The sequence below is a fragment of the Sinocyclocheilus anshuiensis genome, unplaced genomic scaffold (genome assembly GCF_001515605.1).
Source record: "Sinocyclocheilus anshuiensis isolate Anshui unplaced genomic scaffold, SAMN03320099.WGS_v1.1 scaffold1640, whole genome shotgun sequence".
In the NCBI taxonomy this organism is placed as follows: Eukaryota; Metazoa; Chordata; class Actinopteri; order Cypriniformes; family Cyprinidae; genus Sinocyclocheilus; species Sinocyclocheilus anshuiensis.
Window position 1 is genome coordinate 482,588 of NW_015555883.1, and position 19,460 is coordinate 502,047.

At 37.1% G+C, this 19,460-nt stretch overlaps 1 protein-coding gene across 3 annotated transcripts in view; it reads left to right on the top strand.

Moving 5' to 3' along the window:
- LOC107675845 (transcription factor EB-like) overlaps nucleotides 1-14,878 on the top strand; it is a 36,014-nt gene extending 21,136 nt beyond the window's left edge. For 2 of the 3 annotated variants that reach the window (XM_016470332.1, XM_016470333.1), the window contains exons 3-10: nucleotides 3,563-3,840; nucleotides 6,925-7,212; nucleotides 7,957-8,049; nucleotides 10,797-10,914; nucleotides 11,993-12,049; nucleotides 12,611-12,686; nucleotides 12,818-12,965; nucleotides 13,930-14,878. In XM_016470332.1, coding sequence (XP_016325818.1) covers nucleotides 3,628-3,840; nucleotides 6,925-7,212; nucleotides 7,957-8,049; nucleotides 10,797-10,914; nucleotides 11,993-12,049; nucleotides 12,611-12,686; nucleotides 12,818-12,965; nucleotides 13,930-14,460 — 1,524 coding nt within the window. In that variant the 5' untranslated portion in view covers nucleotides 3,563-3,627 and the 3' untranslated portion in view covers nucleotides 14,461-14,878. The remainder of the gene's footprint in view (nucleotides 1-3,562; nucleotides 3,841-6,924; nucleotides 7,213-7,956; nucleotides 8,050-10,796; nucleotides 10,915-11,992; nucleotides 12,050-12,610; nucleotides 12,687-12,817; nucleotides 12,966-13,929) is intronic. The other variant, XM_016470334.1, reaches the window with a different exon arrangement.
- The last annotated feature ends 4,582 nt before the right edge of the window (nucleotides 14,879-19,460 follow it).

The following is a 19,460-nucleotide window of genomic DNA, read 5'->3' on the forward strand; positions in this document are numbered from 1 at the left end:
CTTGTAAATTAAAAAGTAATGCGTTACTTTACTAGTTACTTGAAAAAAGTAATCTGATTACGTAACTCGCATTACTTGTAATGCGTTACCCCCAACACTGCTTATACTATTTTGATGCATTAGAAGGTGGCATACAATAATGATATACTGAATGCTATAAGGCTTTGCAAGCATGCAGGTGTGTTTGTGTGTGTGAATAAGCTTTGTGGTCCACTTTTTATATTTTTTCTTCATCCTTTGATGTAGAGATGCCATGAATTCACTGGCTACTGTGACAATAGGGCACTTTGATAGCTGGCTCTGTTTGGATGCGGCTCCATCGGTGCAGTGTATGCCTGGTATTCGCCGATGGGCGGTGTGGGAGAGCAACGTCACAGGAGGAGGCGTACGCACATATACGTCATTATCCGCCAATGCTCTGTTGATACAACAGTAATACAAGAATGCCCAGCTCTGTACGGTGGCCGAGAGAGCTCAACACGCTGCAACTTAAGAAAACACATGCAAATTGAAAAAACACCAGCAAATTAAGAAAACATCTTCATCAGTTTGACAACACACGCGCTGCAAATCCTCACAACACATGCAAATGAAGAAACGTGCTGCAAGTAGCACGGACCACAACGGAAATGTTTCAAGGGGACCCAAAAAAGTGACGGACCCGGCTGGGATTTGTTTTATGCAGTGGCTATTGGTCAGTGGAGTTGTCGGTGAACTGAAAGATGAGTTTTTTTTGTTTATTTTAACACCCTGATTGCATGATTCCTTTGTCTTTTAGATACTGACTGTTCAGTGGACTTCTGAGAAACAGTCTAGCTATCAGATTGTTTTTTCATTTGAAAAACTGAGAAATGTTTACCAGTTATTTGACCAGTTCTAAATGACCAGTTACTCATTAGGGGTGTTTGCTAAAGCTATTGCTCATACTTAAAATGATTGATTTTAGTTTTTAACATTTTATTTTTAGGAGAAATATGTCATTTTAATATAGATCATAACAAAAATAACTATCTGTTGTGGCTCTGTGACACTCTCAAAACATTTCTCTGTTTGTTTGAGAATTCCAATCAGCCTGAAACAACAACATTGGCACCAGCCAATGGTGTAAGTTTGGGGGCGGGACTAGTTGTATGACCAATGGCAGAATGGTTAGATTGTTTTTCCAAGCAGCCTGACTTCCATTTGAGTAAAGTATTTTCCACACACTCTTAAGGTGCAGACATTCCCATTAGCAAAATTTTAATAAAAAGATCTATTATTGTCAAACAATGTGGCAAATATGTGTGACCAACGCGTGAAATATGTGTGTGAAAATGTAATTCTTAAAGTGCCCCTATTATGCCATTTTTAAGGTTCCTAATATTGTCTTGGGAGTCTCCTGCAATAGGTTTACATGCATGCAAATTTTGTTTTCTCAAAATATGCATTTAATATCACCTCATTTTCAAACGATTCGTTCGAAGCAGTTCTAAGATTCAGTCTTTCTAAATCCCTCCTTTCCGTGAGCCTGGGATTCAAATTACTGACGACTCGTTTAGGCTGCTCAGAGTGGATTCTTTCTTTTAGGAGACAATAACTTTATTTATCGTGTACTTTTGGCTTTACAACTTTGCAGATTGTTTGCATTCACATACAGCTACATTACACACTGTATGAAAGGCAATATTCGAAATGGCATAACGGGCACTTTTAACAGTAAATGTGACTACACCTTTATACGAGTCATATCTATAAATATTAAAGATAGCATCTTTAAACAGCTAAGTTAAGGCTGCTCTGTGCCTGCTCAAAATTCAATGTAAAGATGCAATGCTGGATAAAAGCCAGACTAAATTATGCCCGCTCTGACCCACCTCAGCCCCTAGTATCCAAGTATACATTTGTGATTACTGTGTAAATGCATTTATGCCATCTCTGAGCAGCATTCAACAATCTGTATAAAGACACCTAAATGCCACTTCAGAATCTTTTCAGTTTAAAATTGGCATTAGAGTGTTTTTAAAAAATAATAATGTAGCTCTGGTGCCACATCCATATCTGATCTTGCCTCACTAAGTTTGAAGTCAAATACCAGCAGGTTATCAAACACCCCGGTAGTCCGGTCCTGCTGTACATCAGTCTAGCTGTTTGTGAGACAGTCCGTCCCAAAGCTCTGCTCTCCTGGAACTGAGTCAACCTCTGGCAACTGCCCTGGTGACAAAGCCTGAAAGTGTCCACTGACCAGTGTGAACCACAAAGCTTGTAGTGTGTGTGCCCCCTCCACCACTGAAATGTACACTGTGGGCTAAATGCTGCTTCAGTGCCATCTCAATAGGAGCTGCTTTGCTTATTGTACCTCTAGTACAATAAGCTTTTCTCCATAGGCAGCCCAGTCCCTCTGGGTTGTCCTTTCCACCTCGTGGCTATCTACAGTATAGTTTGTGATGTGGTGCTGCTGAGATGCGCCAGACAGGCCTCTGTTGGCTTTATCTAACATAGGGTGGATACTCAGCACCCCATCTTTATCAATATGTACACTTAAATGTTACTTCCTGTATGTATCTTTGTCGCAATATCTCCAATAACAGCAAAGTCATGCTTGCTTGCATGTTGGTCTTCTGTAGCACCCCGAAAAGAGGAACTCCTCTGCTTAGGGACTCCCCAGGGCCGTAGAAGAAACAGGGTGTGGGCCTTTCTGTATTATGGGGTGAAGATGTTTAGGAGGCATTTCCAAATTGAAAAGGCTACTCACATGAGCTTCTACAGAAAAGAAAAACACCACCTGACCCCTCACATGACTTCCCCATCACACTCATTGTAACTTCTGAGTTGTATTTATTTAGAGCCATCGGTCTCCTTGTGGGATGGACAACAGCTCAAAAGAAATGGCATAGCCTGTTGATAATCTTATGGGCAATTTGAGGAAACCCAAATGACATTATGAATGCATCATATGGTGGTTACATACATCATGTGTATACTTAATTAAATGTTTATTTTTAATTGTAACTACACTTATTAAATAGCCATTTATATCATATTACAAGTGATTTATTGTTATAGAGAGACCACACTGGTGCTGCTGGTGCAGTTGGTGTTGCATTTTTATGTTTGTTTGTTTGTTTGTTTTTACAAAAACAGCAATATTGTTTTCTCTTTTGATATAAGATGTTTTAAAGAAATATTTTATGCTTACCAAGACTGCATTTATTCGATAAAAAATACAGTAAATTCTGTAATATGTGAAATATTGATAAAATGTCAAATAACTTATATTTTAATCTATTTGAAAAATGTAATTTATTATTATTATTATTTATTTTTTGGGGGGCAAAGTTGGATTTTTAGCAGCCATTACTCCAGTTTTCAGTGTCACATGATCCTTCAGTAATCATTCTAATATGCTGATTTGGTGCTCAAAAACGTTTCTTATTATTATCAATGTTTAAAAAAATTGCTGGATAATATTTCTGTGGAAGAAATTTTTTTCATGATTCTTTGATTAATAGAAAGTTTGAAAGAACCGTATTTATTTGAAATCCATTTACTTCATATTCACTTCCTCTAACTATTTCCTTTGCAGACACCCCACCACTCTTTGGGCTGGACTGCACGGTGACAGCAGCCCGCCCCCCGCGTCCCCCAGCCATGTCGTCACGCATCGGCCTGCGCCTGCAGCTCATGCGGGACCAACTGCAGCAGGAGGAGCAGCGGGAGAGGGAGCGGGAGCGGCAGCAGCAACAGGCAGCATCCATGCATTACATGCAGCACCGCATGCCAGGCCCACCTGCGCCCTCGCCAGCCATCAGCGCACCAACACACTTCCAGGCACCCATGCAGGTGCCCGTTGAAGTGTTAAAGGTATGGCTGGACAATAATTCAATATCAATATGTATCGCGATATAATTTTTTTCAATAACGGTGATATGTTTTTTAAACATTTCCGATATTTCGATATACATTACCAGTGTTTCCCATACATTGATTTATTTGTGACGGTTGACTTAGTTGAATAAACATGAGCACTGCACGTTTCAAAATCAAAACACGTCGCGGGTGTTTTATATGAATGTATCTCTGAAGGGAACCGACTGTCTTCAGAAAAGTTTCGATGTCATTTTCATTTTATCTGATAAAGTAGCGTTCATGAGCGGAGCTGATTTGATTACCGCTCTCAAAGCGCCTCCTGCTGGCGGAGAATCAGTTTGCATTTTCAATAATAAGCACGTCTCCAGCAACGTTTTTGTTGTTGCTCAATTTTTTTTGTTTTCTGCAGCAACTCAGAGCACTTTTCATACTCTTTATCCTGGCTGAAGCACATTTGTTTCAATCTATAAGAATAATCAGCCTACACTATCAGTCAAAGGTTTTTTAACAGTAAGATTTTTTATTATTTATTTTTTTTTTAAGAAGTCTCTTCTGCTCACCAAGCCTGCATTTTTATTTGATCCAAAGTACAGCAAAAACAGTAACATTTTGAAATATTTTTACTATTTAAAATAACTGCTTTCTTTTTGAATATATTTTAAAATGTAATTTATTCCTGTGATCAAAGCTGAATTTTCAGCATCATTACTCCAGTCTTCAGTGTCACGTGATCCTTCAGAAATCATTCTAATATGCTGATTTGCTGATTATCAATATTTAAAACAGTTTAGTAAAAAAAAATGTCAGGATTCTTTGATGAATAGAAAGATACAAAGATCAGCATTGATCTGAAGTAAAAAGCTTTTGTAACATTATACACTATACCATTCAAAAGCTTGTTATTAATGTCACAAGCAATTGTGCTGCTTAATGTTTTTGTGGAAACCATGATACATTTTCTTCAAAATTCTTTGATGATTAGGAAGTTAAAAAACCAGCATTCATCTAAAATATAAACCTTGTGTATCATTATAAATGTCTTTACTGTCACTTGATCAATTGAATGCATACTTGCTGAAAAAAAGTAGTAATTTAAAAGAAATATCACTGTTTCAAAATGTTTCAACAGTAGTGTATTTAAATTCAATTTAAATAAATCAAATGAAAAATCTGTTTGCCATATCAGTTACCATAACTCAAACAGTAATATAATCTGTATCATAAAGTAATTCTGGGTGATCTTTAAATGTCATGTTCACCTGAGCCAAACGAATCCTGAATCCTGCATAGTCAAACCTCTGTTTATCTCAGACCAAAGTAGTAATAAGGGTCATCATGAAATATAAAAGCTACACAGTTGTGTTTCCTGAGTGTAAGTGGCAATAACTTGTGCCACAAGCATGTTGTTGCTGCCCTCCTATGCAGCCAACCATGTGTCATCTCAGGATTAAGCAACAGCAGCTCCTGTTTCACACAGTGCTGTATCATTTAGCTGGACATTTACTGCCACCATTCCTAGATTGAATAAAAGTATGTAACGAAGAGCTCAATGTGAGATGAACTTCTAACCACAACTAACTTTCTGTAGAAAATTTCACCTCTGAAAGTTTAGAGCAACTGGCTCTCCCCAAAATGTCTTTACATAGAGTTCATGGAGGGATTTAACTGCAGGGAAATGTCCTCCCAGACAGTGTCCCCAGTTTACAGCTTTTGTATGTAGATTGGAGTCCTGTATCCTTCACTTAAACTGCCTATAAAAGTTTTATTTGCTCCAACATTTTTTTTTATCTTAAAGTGAAAGTGCTTGGACTGGGATTGAATACTTTGGGAGCTAAAGTGTAAAGGCTTTCATCCACTAATCCTGAGGCTTGTTTTCATTCAGGAATGTGGTATTATGGCTGATATTTTCCATCAGTATACAGACACAGTTTTGTTGATATGCATGCTTGCTCACATTTGGGTCATGCGTAAGTGCACAGACAATATGTTGTTTTATTAACACCTAAATGTATTTTTCTTTTCATCAGTGCACATCGAGTCACATTGAGTCAAATGTCAGTTTTGTGTCCTGAATAACTCGGTTAAAGGCTTTGAAGTGAAAGAATGAGGCCAGTCCGGTCAGACGTAACTTGTAACCATTCTGAACCTCCATCAGCAGGTGCCTGTGTGATACGGTGAACCTCTGGAGGCTCTTTCTGGCCCCTGTGTGCCCCGTACATGCCTAGATTTAAACCCCACAGTTACATAACTATCTATGACTGTGGCTCTGAAACATAAGTGGCTGAGCCTGGAGGCTTTAGCTTGATTTTATTTGTAATGTGTAATGGTTACAGTAAAAACACTGTACTTTCCACTGGAAGAGTAATTCATGAGACTTAATGGTGCCAGATGGTGCATATATTTTTTAAATACTTCTGTGCTTAATATATTTAATGTGTGGGTTTAGAAAATGCAAGTCATTGCATTCTTACCGTTTTTAAGTCAGTCAAAATATATTTCCACTACCATTGCATAAAGTTTGGAGTCAGTATAATCTTTTCATTTATAAAAAAAAAAAAAAAGTCTTATGCTCACCCAAGGCTGCATTTGCTTGATCAAAAATACAGTAAATAAAGAGCAATATTGTGGAATATTACTAAAATTTACAGGAGCTCTATTTAATATATTTTAAAATGTAATTTATTCCTGTGAAAGATGAATTTTCAGCAGCCATTACGTCTTCCGTGTCATTTGATCCTTCAGAAATCATTCTAATATGCTAATGTGGTAAAGAAACATTTCTTATTAATATCAATGTTGAAAATAGTTGTGCAGCTTAAAATTATGGAAACTGTGATACATATTTATTCAGGATTCTTTGACAAATAGAAAGTTCAAAAGAACATTATTTATTTAAAATATAAATATTTTGTAACAATATAAATGTCTTTACTGTCAATTTAAATCAATTGAATGCGTCCTTGCTGAATAAGAGTTCTAATTTCTTTAAAAAAAATCGTACTGACCCCAAATATTTGAATAGCAGTGTACATATTATATATTATATTATACTATATTTATTATATATCATGTTTACAGGTGCAGACCCATCTTGAGAACCCCACGGACTACCACATTCGACAGTCTCAGCGGCAGCAAGTCAAGGAGTACCTGTCCACCACATACGCCACCAAGCAGGCTGTACATGCAGTCACAAGCTTGGTACAGCCCTCTCCATCCACCATGCCCCAGGGTCAGACAGGAATCGTCCCATCAACCATGCCCTCTCCATGCATGCGCACTGAGCAGCTCATGACCTCTGCTGGGAACAGTGCACCCAACAGTCCCATGGCCATGCTCAACATCGGCTCCAGCCATGAGAATGAGGTAGTTCAGCGTTTCTTCATTTTCATACGGTTGTGGTTGTAAGCACATCCAGGCATGTTTGAAATAAATACATTTCCTAAAACATGTCTTAACATTCATCATGATTAATTTTGTCGATGTTTCATTTACAGTTATTGTATCTGTTACAGTTTTATATTTAGCACAACAGTTCCTCTTTGAGTCAGAAACCTAAAGTTCAGTAAATGACACAGTCTTGCTCGTCTCTCGTACACCATGCCCTTTATGATTTTCTCCATTTCTCACCCCTGGTGGGTGTTATTTGCCCAAGTGCACACAAAGGTCAGGGAGTTAACTAACTTAACTCCATTTTCATTGGAGTTTAAGTGGCCAATTATGGCCGTGGAGGTATAATTACAGATTAAAGAGTGACAGGGAACCCTAGGAAGGATGGCCCTTTGGAACGGAGAAGACTTTGGTCCTTCCTTCCTTCCTCCGCTCCCAATGCCACCAAATCCTATGGGATCCTAAGTGAATGTGTGCTTGTGGCATACTTACAACCTTTGTGAGCTAAACTACATGGGGAATATGTCTGTAGGAATGTTGAGAGGAATACATCTTTCATTGGTAATTTCTAGAAATATTCTCTTTAGATATCGGCTTAGCAGAGTTATATTGAAGAATTTATAAAGAAAATCTTTAGTAATAAAAGGAAAGTGTACATACTTTGTAGAATGCAAATGCACAAGGTGACTACATTCTAGTTATGTGTTTGTTTTTGACAAGATGGATGAGGTTATTGATGACATCATCAGCCTGCGGTCCAGTTATGATGACATCCAGGCTTATATTGACCCTGTGGTCCAGATGCCAAACACAGTAAGTAACGGCTTCACTCAGTTCAGGCTTTTAGTTGTTGACATTACCGCCTGTGACTAATACAGATCACTGAATCCCAGAGGGCAAGTAGAAAATTGAGTGAATAATTTCTGTTTATGATGTACAGACTGCATCTTATTGCCGCTGAATAGGTCTATTTTTGAAATCCCCTCAACTTTGTACTTTAACAATGGAGGAATTATACTGGATCCATTTGTTGTGCTGCGTTTTATCAGGGTTATAGGGATGTAACAAAGCATCTTTGTCTGATTACCAAAAGTCATGTCTAATTATAGCAAAGCACCGTCTCAGTAAAATGATGCAAGTGTTTTTCTCTCATGCAACCTCAAAACGACTTGTTTTCTGTTAAGACTCATCGAGAACTTTGCCTGCTGAATTTTTTGTGCTCGATTTATTGGATAACCAATATTAGGACCTTGCCAGCTTCCTCGGCATGTCTCGGGGAAAATGTTTTAAGGATTTAAAGTGTTTAATTGACTTAAAATTGTGGCCTGATTCACTCAAGGAAAGACATTGCGTTGGGAATCAGGAAAATGGGAGCACTGTGCTTTGTATTTTAAATAACTGCCTGACATTAACAATTAAGCCGCTCTCAGTTAGAGTTCAACTTGTTTACAAGGCATTCCGTGAAGGTGGGGAAGCAGGGGGAGGTTTGGGAGAGTGAGAGGGCTGGGGAGGGGAGGCTGAAAGTCCAGATAGGGGAAAGTTCAGCGTTTAGTAGTTAAGAGAAAGTAGAAGAGAGAAGGTCCTGGTGCAGCTCAGGTTAGTCTCTCCGGGGAGGTTGAGGGTGAAGGACAAGGGCGTGCAGCTATGAGAGATTCAGAGTCCAATATGAAAGATACAAATAAAACTTATGCCATTGTGGAGGTTATCGATGGAGAAAAGATTCAGCTGGTAAGGCCGTCTTTTCCCCATCACTCTCCTGCTTTCAGGCGGATATCGGGCTGCGTCTTGTTCCTGGAAACTAGAGAGACTAGAAAGAAAGAGCACATGCCTTGGGCACTGTACTGTAGGACACCGGTAACCTTGCCACACACACACATAGCTGTAGGCTTGTAGCATGATGTGCTCATATATCTGTAAATGGCTGTTGTTTACGTGGACCTGCAGGAGAGCAACTGAATAATACTGTTTTATCTGTTATAGGGATAGTTTACACATAAATTAAAATTCTGTCATAATTAACTGTCGTGGCGTTCCAAACCTGTCCACACAATGGAAATCAATGGGGTTCAAAGCTTTTTTGGACCCCACTGATTTTCAGTGTACAGAAAATAAGTATTTCTGTAGTCTTCAAAATATGATTATTCAATATGAAAAAAAATGATTGTATTGTCTTTTTTACAGTATTGAGTGAATGCGTCTGATTGATTTTCCGATTGATCAGCTTTCTTGGGGATCTATTTTCCATTGTAATGATTGATCTTAGTTTCCAGACTCTCTGACTTGGTGTCCCTGCCTATAGGAATCATCCTATCAGGAAGTGCTATTGTTGTTTTTCTTCTGTTTACCAGAAACGTTATTAATCTTGTGTTACCATTTTTTCCTACCGACTTTTCTGTATGCAAAGGTATTCCTTGATAAATGTCGTTATTATGCTTATCCACAGAACAATTAAATCCCTAATCCTGGTGGATTTGTAATACGGCTATAAATTAAAAAAAAAAAAAAAGCAAACGGTGGCGAATAGTCTCAGATTTGGTGTATATGAGCAGCATCGGCCACTTTGCTCAATATTTAGTGTGCAAACCATATTTTTCAGAGTGACATTGGGGATTTTAAAGGTCAGAAGAGACATGGGGTGAAGAGGTGGGGTTTAGACTCCAAATGAGGCTGCATAGGCCACCTCCGACCCTGTTGACCACCTCCTTTGATCACTGTTTCTTTGATCAGTGATTAAAGCCACTAGAGATGGAATTCCCAAAACCAACAGGGCGTCAAACATTTTGCATTGTGCATACACATATTTTGAATCATCGCCATTGTTTGTCAGGAAGCAGCGTTCACAAGTTCATACCCTCTCTTAGATACTTTCCTCTTAGTTTGAAATGCTTAATGAGCCGTTTCTGTTTTCTCCGTGTGCCACTATGGCCTGCTTCACTGAAGTATTGGGTGCAAGGTGATGACAGGCATGCATTTTATCAGAAGTAATGGCATATTTTGTATAACGGGCTTCCCTCTCTGACTTTTTACTGTTGATTTCTGTTTGTTTGACTTCGTGCTTCACAGTAGCCTCTGCGATAAGGTATCTGAGCTGATTTATCTGTCACGGCTCATTAGGAGCTCAGAGCTGGCTTGCTTACAATTATACTGAGACACTAAGATGGAATAAAAGATACAACTGGTATAAAACCATAAAGACCTAGATAAGAAAGAGCATAGTCAATAATTTCTCTCACCTAGAAGCTATAGCCGAGTGTGATATTTTTGTGTTTTATCTCCGGTATCTCTAGCGTTTATGGCTTTGCTCTAGAGATAAGCTGAGTGTTTATTGGGTTTCTAGTTATTGTGATGATTTACCAGGGTTACGCTAAATACAGCTTCATAAAAATGCCATTTGCAAGACAAACTAGTTGTATCTTGTCCAGCAGAGAAAGCATAGATTGCAGTAAGGACATGCACGTATTGTTATTTAATGCTATGAAAATTTTGTCTTTGTAACTTTAAATACTGTTGTTGTCTTCCAACTCACCAAGACTCACCTGTATCTCTTTTGTGCACTATAGCTTCCGTTGTCCAGCAGCCATTTGGATGTGTACACGGGGCCAGGTATGTCCGGATCAGCTATCGCCATGACCAGCAACTCCTGCCCTGCCAACCTGGCCATCAAGAGAGAGCTGTCAGGTAAAGCAATCTCTAGATTAGTCATATAAAACAGAGTACTGCTGCACACACAAACACTCCAGCTATGCCATGCACTGGCATATTTAAGAGGTAACTCCAAAAAGTTACACAATAACACCACTGAAAATTGGAATTATGTACTGAAATTTGTCAAATAAAATAAAATAAAATTATTTAGTAATTCTTTCAACATTGTTTGTTCTGTTGTCTGATTATTTTCCCCTATTCGGTCAAACAAAACCATTTCATAACTAAATAAATATTTACAATTGTAGTTTTGCTTAGAAATTCCTAAGTAGGAATTATTTTAATTTATCTTTATCATTTCTTTATCAGTGTATATAAAGAGCAGGCAAAAGCACGCACATCGATCTCAACTGGGTGCTCGACTAAGAAGCAAGTGGAAAATTTTTTTAAATGTAAAGTCGGCAACACCAAAGCTCCAAAAGTATCAAAAATGTATTTTAAAAGAACTGTCACACGCTATGCGACAGTTCTTTTAAAATAAATTTTTTATATTTTTGGAGCTTTGGTGTTGCCGACTTCACATTTAAAAAATGTTATCAGTGTATATGACATGAAAAACACATTTAGTCAAGAGTATTTAAATGTTTACTTGGTATTATGTACCCATTAAGAGTGTTTGTACTGTAAGTGATATGAATGGCATGAACTGTGGGAGGCAAACATGACATCGTCACAAGGGAAATTGCTGAAAAATTTTGATCATACTCAAACATTCCGGTGTTGTTTTTATGTTTGTTTTTTTTATCCTGAGAAATCTTAGGCAAAGTTTTTTTAACCCATCTTATAATGTGTTAACATAATAACCTAAGGTAAACCACAGAAAATAAACAGACAATTGAGCAGAGCCTATACGACACTGCTTTACAACTGTAAGACACGAGAGAAATGTTATTACATAACCGTGCTGGATCAAATTTAAGCAAAGTTTCACCATTCCAAGGTAATTTCACTGATCGCCACTATTACAAAGTCTCATAAATCCAGTTCAGGCAGCATTTGCATGTATAGCAAAACATGTTGATCGACAGTATTGCCTTTTGTTTTTGACAAGATGCAGAAGTTCGTGCAATGGCTAAAGAGAGGCAGAAGAAAGACAACCACAACCAGAGTGAGTATGCGCGTTACCCTCTCATTTCTTTCAGTTTATAACCCCTCACGGTTTAAAGTACACTTGCTTCGCTAGTGCCCTGCCATTGACACCCCCTGTCACCACCACCTCCGGGCAAATTCAGCTGACAGTGCACTACACTTTGGTCTATCGTTAACTCGGACAGATCCTGCTGCCGTGGCATTAAAATGTAATTGCCTGTGACATTTCACAAGTATTGAAGTTATACAATAAGACAGTAATTCTGCAAAGCTTTGCTAAGCTTGGCCTGTTCCCAAATACTTTGGGTTAAGATGGTATATAGTGCCATATCTTGAGCATTATAAACAATTAACACGCAGAGACGGTATTGCACAGAACCGGTTGCCTCATTTCCCATCATTAACATAAAGAGTCAGAAAACAAATAAAAAACATGATGGTCAAGGTCAGACAAAAAGGAAGAAACAATCATGCTATAGAATTGAAAGTCTGTATGTGAAAGAATGTGGTTGATTCCTCATTCTCTCCTAATACTACTAATCTTTAGTATAACCATAGTAACAATTTTTTTTTTCTTCAGTTGAAAGGAGGAGAAGGTTTAACATCAATGATCGAATTAAGGAGCTGGGCACCATGATCCCCAAAACCAATGACCTGTAAGTTTTTGTTCATTTAAACACATAAACACAATTATAATTGAATTCTGGTCAGATTGTAGGACAGTTCTTCAAACTGCTTGAAGACTTTCATTGATAAACACTTGACATGTGGAACCTCTTGTGTTCAGGGATGTGCGCTGGAATAAAGGCACTATTCTGAGGGCCTCTGTGGAATATATTAAACGCATGCAGAAGGACATCCATAGAACCAGAGAGGTGGAGAACAACTTCAGGAGGATGGAGATGGCCAACAAACAGCTGTGGCTCCGCATTCAGGTAAGCATTCATGCAGCACTTAAAACTAAAACCTAAAGCTTAAAGCATCCGATAAGAGTAATAGTATTTTACAACATGGAACACAATTGACCTAGCAACAAGATGAACATTTAACATGTCTTTAGTGTAAAGTTGTTTCTCATCCAGGTCTTTGAGTCACTTATCAGTTCCTTGATCTTCCTATTCTGTTTTTTAGAAATGTTTCTTGAGCATTATTAGGGATGCACAATATTAATACGCAGACCAATACTGTTAAGCCATTCGTTACTTTTACTGTTATGGCCAATGAAAATAAACACTAAAAATAAAATCAATCATTTTAAACAATACAAATGAATTTAGGCATCATAAAATGATAATGTAGAGTATGAAAAAAATTGATATTTATTTTTAGATTTGCTAAAGAGTACATTTAACAGTGTTATTCAATTATTAGTGATTTGCAAGATGAACTTTAAATGAGTGTTAAATAACAGCACAAGTAATCTAAATGTAAAAACAGGGAAAATGGCCATGAAAAGATAAATATCAAATATAGAACAGGATTAATATAGTTAACTAAAACCATAAAAAGCATCGTTGTTACTTTAACTAATAACTGAAATAAAATACTTATTTTATTTCAGCTAGATGCATTTCGTTTAACCTAATGTACTAAAATAACTCAAACTAAAACTGAAATTTATAATAAAATAATAATAATAATAATAAATATATAGATAAAATAAAAAACTTAAACCTTCAAAAAATTAAATGAAAATGGAAAATATAAAATAAAAACTGATTCAAACTATTAATAAAACTGTGAAAGTATCTTAATTATACTAAAATAACTTATATAGAACAATATCAATAAATAAAAAAATCTTTATTCAAAAATACATAAAAATGAGAACTGATATTTTGAGAGATGGTAAACTGATCATCTTATTGTGATTGTGATCTTATTGTGCTCATTCTTCAGGAGCTTGAGAGGCAGGCCCAGATGCACGGCCTCCCTAGCAGCTCTCCATCCGGTCTTAACAACATTGAGGTTCTAAACTCCTTCGTCAAGCAGGAGAACAGCCCTGAGGAGAACCACCTCTCACATCAGCCCCATCTCCCTCCTCACTACCCCCATCATCAGCAGCACCAGGGTCAGCCGCAGCCCCAGCCCCACACTCAGCTCCACCTGCACCAGCACCTTCACCCCCAGCCCGCACTGCAGTACCCAGCCGTGGGCAGCTCCCAGCACTTTGACTATGCCCAGTCGCTAGACTTATGCGACGGTGGCATCCCAGGATATCAGGATGGCATGGGGGGCATTGGGGATCTCGTCTCGTTGGGCGGAGGTGTCGTGCCAATGGGAAAGAAGAGTGAGCTGGACTTCTTGCTAATGGAAGAGGCCCTGTCACCGCTAGGAGGAGACCCACTGCTGTCTGCCATGTCCCCCGAGGCTTCTGTGGACAGCAGCCGCCGTAGCAGCTTCAGCATAGAGGACTCAGACATACTGTGACCTGGACATCCTTAGGTGTCGCTGCACAACGTGCATATGATGCGACGTACACACACACACACACAGATGTTGCATTTAGTCTGGCACACTGTTAACAGGGAAAGGTACGAAAATTATGCACCCTGAAATGAAAGTTTAGCTACTTTTTTTTTTAATCTTTAAAGTCTGACATGCAAAACAAGAAACATGGCTTTAGTGAAGTCATGCAACAATTTTTGTACCACAACTGCCACGGATAAAATATGCATATATTCATAAATGCAATACAGACTAACTGATCAAACAGAACTGAGATGCTTGAATTCTATCACTGAGAATTGGCCGATATTGAATGTTTTGTACAAACATATGTCCTCAGACACATACAGGTTGCCATAAAGGGATAGTTCACCCAAAAATGAACATTTTCTCAATTTTCGCACCCTCATGTTGTTCCAAACCTATATGAAGTTGTTGAACACAAAAGAAAATATTTTGAAGAATGTTGGTAACCAAACAGTTGCCGGTAGCCATTGACTATTTTTTGTATGGAAAAAATACTATGGAAGTCAATGGCTACCAGCAACTGCTTGGTTACAAGCATTCTTCATAATATCTTCTTTTGTTTAGAATAGCACGAGAGTGAGTAATGATGACAAATTTTTCATTTTTGGGTGAACTATCCCTTTAAAGGCAGGTTGAGTGAACTTTTACACTTCAAACCACTTTTACAGTCCAAACCACACTCTCACATTCTCTATCTGTAGAATTATATGTTTTCTGCTTTAACATACGTCAGCCATTTCCCACATGTGAGACTGTCACACACACTTAATGTCCTCTAAATCCAGACAGAAGTGATTATTGTAGGATTTTTTTTTTCACTTGAAATAAAACGCCACATCTGAGCTCTTAAGCATGACGCCTGCTGTATCAGAGCAATATGCAAAGGCAGCTTATCCTTAGACAGCTTATCAAAAAGTAGGAAGGAAAGGGTTCCCACAGCCATGAAAAACATGGAAATATCAAGAAATTGTGTTATCCACTAATCACATTGAAAACAAAAAGTTCAGGTTGAGTATGGGAACTCTGAAAGTGCCCTGTAATGTTCATGAAAAATATTACAAGAAAAGAAAAAAAAAAACATGTTTTCAGCATGTCTTTTCATTGATCAGTCTAGGTCATACTCAGGTGTGACTCTCCACCAACATGAAGAAATTTAGAAAGAAAAGAAAGCTGCCATATCGCCTTTTAGCATTAGCTTTACACATGGTTTTTATGTAGCTGCTGTTGTCATTGTTGAAGACGAAACATTGATGCCAGGCTTCTGTTAACAGGCCAGACCAGGTGCTAGTGTGACAAACATTTAGTACATTTAGTGGACGGTGCAGCAGACTTCAGTATAAATGAACTTGTTAGTTGCCACACACTCCAACTAAGGTGCCTTAAAGCCAAGGCCAGATTCTTCAAGAATCACACGCTCAAATGCTCGTGTTGGCACAAAATAAAGCTGACAGCTGTGAGCCCCGTTTGCCAAACTGAAGTTCATACAGCCCAAGGTGCCTTTCAGGAAACCTGGATCAACATGAAGTTTGATCCAGCTTTTGAGCTGTACTGTGAAGGAGGTTGAATATATAGAAAAGATACACGTATTACTATAGGTTTTGTATTTTTTTCTTCCCAAAGCACTGGAAAAAACAATTGTAATTTTATTGATATTATAAAGATTTCAGGAAGCGAGTTTAATTTCAAATGTTTTATGCCACTAAGCCACTTAAATGTATTTTATCTTTTCTTTTTTTTTCCTAAAAACTATTTTTACTATATCACTGCCAAGCCATTGAAATATATATATATATATATATATATTTCTGCCATTCTATTATACAAATGGCAAGTGCAGAGCCATATTATATTTTTCTTAGGATTTTTTTTTTTTTTGGGGTACAAAATCGTTAAAACACATTAGGCTTTATGAAATGAAAAGAACATATGTAATGTTTTTATATTGATTTTATTCCTTTTTTAAGAAAAAGACATTTGAGGAAAAGTTATACTGTTGAGTAATGATTCATTGTCTTCATTCAATTTTAATTAAATGTTGAGAATGTGAATTTTACGTGTTGTACAGTTAAATCAAGGTGGCTTGTAAATTGCCTGTGTTGAACATGAGCTTTAATAGAACATAAGCGCTGCATGATGCACCTCCAGTGTCTTATTGCCTAACCACCTTTCCCTGTTTTACTGCTTTATTGTTTTAAAGGTATGGTTCATAGGTGCTGAAATGGCACCATTTAAACCTCATGCATTAGTTTTGAAAATACAGGAGACACCACAGGTGTATTTTATGCATTATTATTATCACAGGTGTATGACTTAACTGCCTGGATGTTGCACAGAATTCAGCCAAGTTAAAACCATCCGTCAACTCTAGTTGAGACTTGGTTACTCTATGCAAATCTTTGACTTGGTTAGCTAGAAGAGGCGTAGCGTAGCAAAATAAGCAAAGGCATTTTAGACAGCATTATGGGAAGGGGCTTCTAATTTTGCTTGTGTGACATTTTTTGTTTTGTTTTTAGCCATGCACCAGGAATGAGAAGGTTTGACATTTAAGAATGAAGATAAATCACTTGAAGTAAAGAGTATGCTTTGGTAAAATATCTTGATAATTAAAAAAAAAATTAAGAAAGAAAAGAAAAGAAAAAACACTGGCATTTAATTTTACAGTGTGCTGAAAGACAATACAAGAAGAATGTGTCTCAAGTTTTTTCCAAAACCCTCTGAAGGCCTTGAGAATGTTTCAGTACCGTGGATGTGTCATGTGTATGGGATTTGCTCTTTCATAAACCTCTGGAAGTAAATGACACCTCACATTAAATGTATTTTAGTTGAAGGTATTTTGTCTGGCTTGTGTGCACTTATAATGGGTCTTTATGGACAGGATGTGAATGTTCCTCTACAGTGCCATGAGAGGGAGCTCTACACCAGCATACTGAATTAAAACACAGGGAAATTACTTTAACCATGTTAGGAACGGAATACTAGTTTAATGCTGTAAAAAACACTGGCATTTAATTTTACAGTGTGCTGAAAGACAATACAAGAAGAATGTGTATCAAGTTTTTTCCAAAACCCTCTGAAGGCCTTGAGAATGTTTCAGTACCGTGGATGTGTCATGTGTATGGGATTTGCTCTTTCATAAACCTCTGGAAGTAAATGACACCTCACATTAAATGTATTTTAGTTGAAGGTATTTTGTCTGGCTTGTGTGCACTTATAATGGGTCTTTATGGACAGGATGTGAATGTTCCTCTACAGTGCCATGAGAGGGAGCTCTACACCAGCATACTGAATTAAAACACAGGGAAATTACTTTAACCATGTTAGGAACGGAATACTAGTTTAATGCTGACTTAATTTGGAGCAGTACAGATTGTATACTGTATACTAATAAAATAGTATGTTAAATAGAATGCATTATGATAAAAAATTCTAATGATACGGTGTCACATGTTCTCATTACTTTGCATGTTGATACATTATCACATGATCTCATCACATTGCATGTTTTATTCACTTAGTAAATGGTCATTTTATTTTAACTACTTTAAATATACAGATTATTTCCTATTCAAATTTATGTTGTAACTTCAGGCAGTTTAATCCAATTATTTAAGAACGAGATGTTCCATGATTGTGTTCTTGCTGTAGCCTATACTGATTTAGCAAATGGAGTAGATAAGTGTTATTTTTATTTTATTTAGTTGTATTAGTTGTAGTTTAGTTAACAATAACAACACTGCTAGGCATTCGGAATGTTATCAGCTTACATTAGTAAACACATTTTTATTTATTTTTATTTTTAAATTGAAAGCATCCATATATGGTCATTCAAAAATCTCTGCTAAGAGGAAAAAATGGAGGAAGAAATAAAAATATACTCTAGGAAATACTGTTGAGGTTTTACACAAAATTAACTATCAGCGTAAAATATTAGAGGAAATTATTTTTCATAAGCTGACCTCTTCGTTTTGTGCCTTAATATTACCCACCCACTTCCTTATATTATATATGATTTCTTATTATATCAACAGCAGCTTGATGTCTTAAGCACCATACTTATTTGGATTGGCACAAATTATTAATTTTTTAGGGGTATAAAATGATTTTACGTGAACATGGACTCATTACTTAATTCAAGCATCAATCTTGACTAATCTGCCATAACCACTTAATTTTCCCATACGCTCATGATTCAAGAGATTATCTTCAGTGGAAAGTATGACTAAAGCAGTCACACACAAAATAAAAATAAGAATTATAATAATAAAAGAATCAGGCTGTATCCTCTAGGGGGCACCAGAGAACCGTGAAACTCCCTCAGTCCAACCTCATTTATTTCCTGTAACAATTACAGAAACAGCACTGCAATGCAATTAACCTATTTTTAAATACCATTTTATTAGGGCAGTTTATCCCAGATAAAGAGAGGCTTAAAATAGGACGAGGTGAGGAATAATTAGCTTGCCGACATCTTGCCACCTCACGCATATGAAACGCTCTGGCCAAGAACTGCGTTGCTTCATTAAAATAAGTGAACTGTAAACGGAGACTGAGAAGAACTGGAGAATTAATCTGCTCTTAATGCATGGCGTCAATTAAACTGACCTCTTGATATATAATCTAAAGAAAACAAACAAGAATTCAACACGTATCAAAGATAAACATGACTCAGAGCTTATGAGAAAACATAATCACATCCAATTATCACTAGGCTACACAGCGGTGCAGGCCTTGATCTAGACAGAAATTAACAAGCTAATTGAATACAAATACACAGTGTATTCACACTCTAAATGACTTGTCTAATGCATTCATAGCTTATTATTATTAATTTGCGTTCTTTATTATATATTACATTTTAAATTATATATTAAATATTGTATTCAATATTACCAAATATACGTATATATATATATATATATATTTTTTTTTTAAGAACATTAATCAAAAAGCTGTTT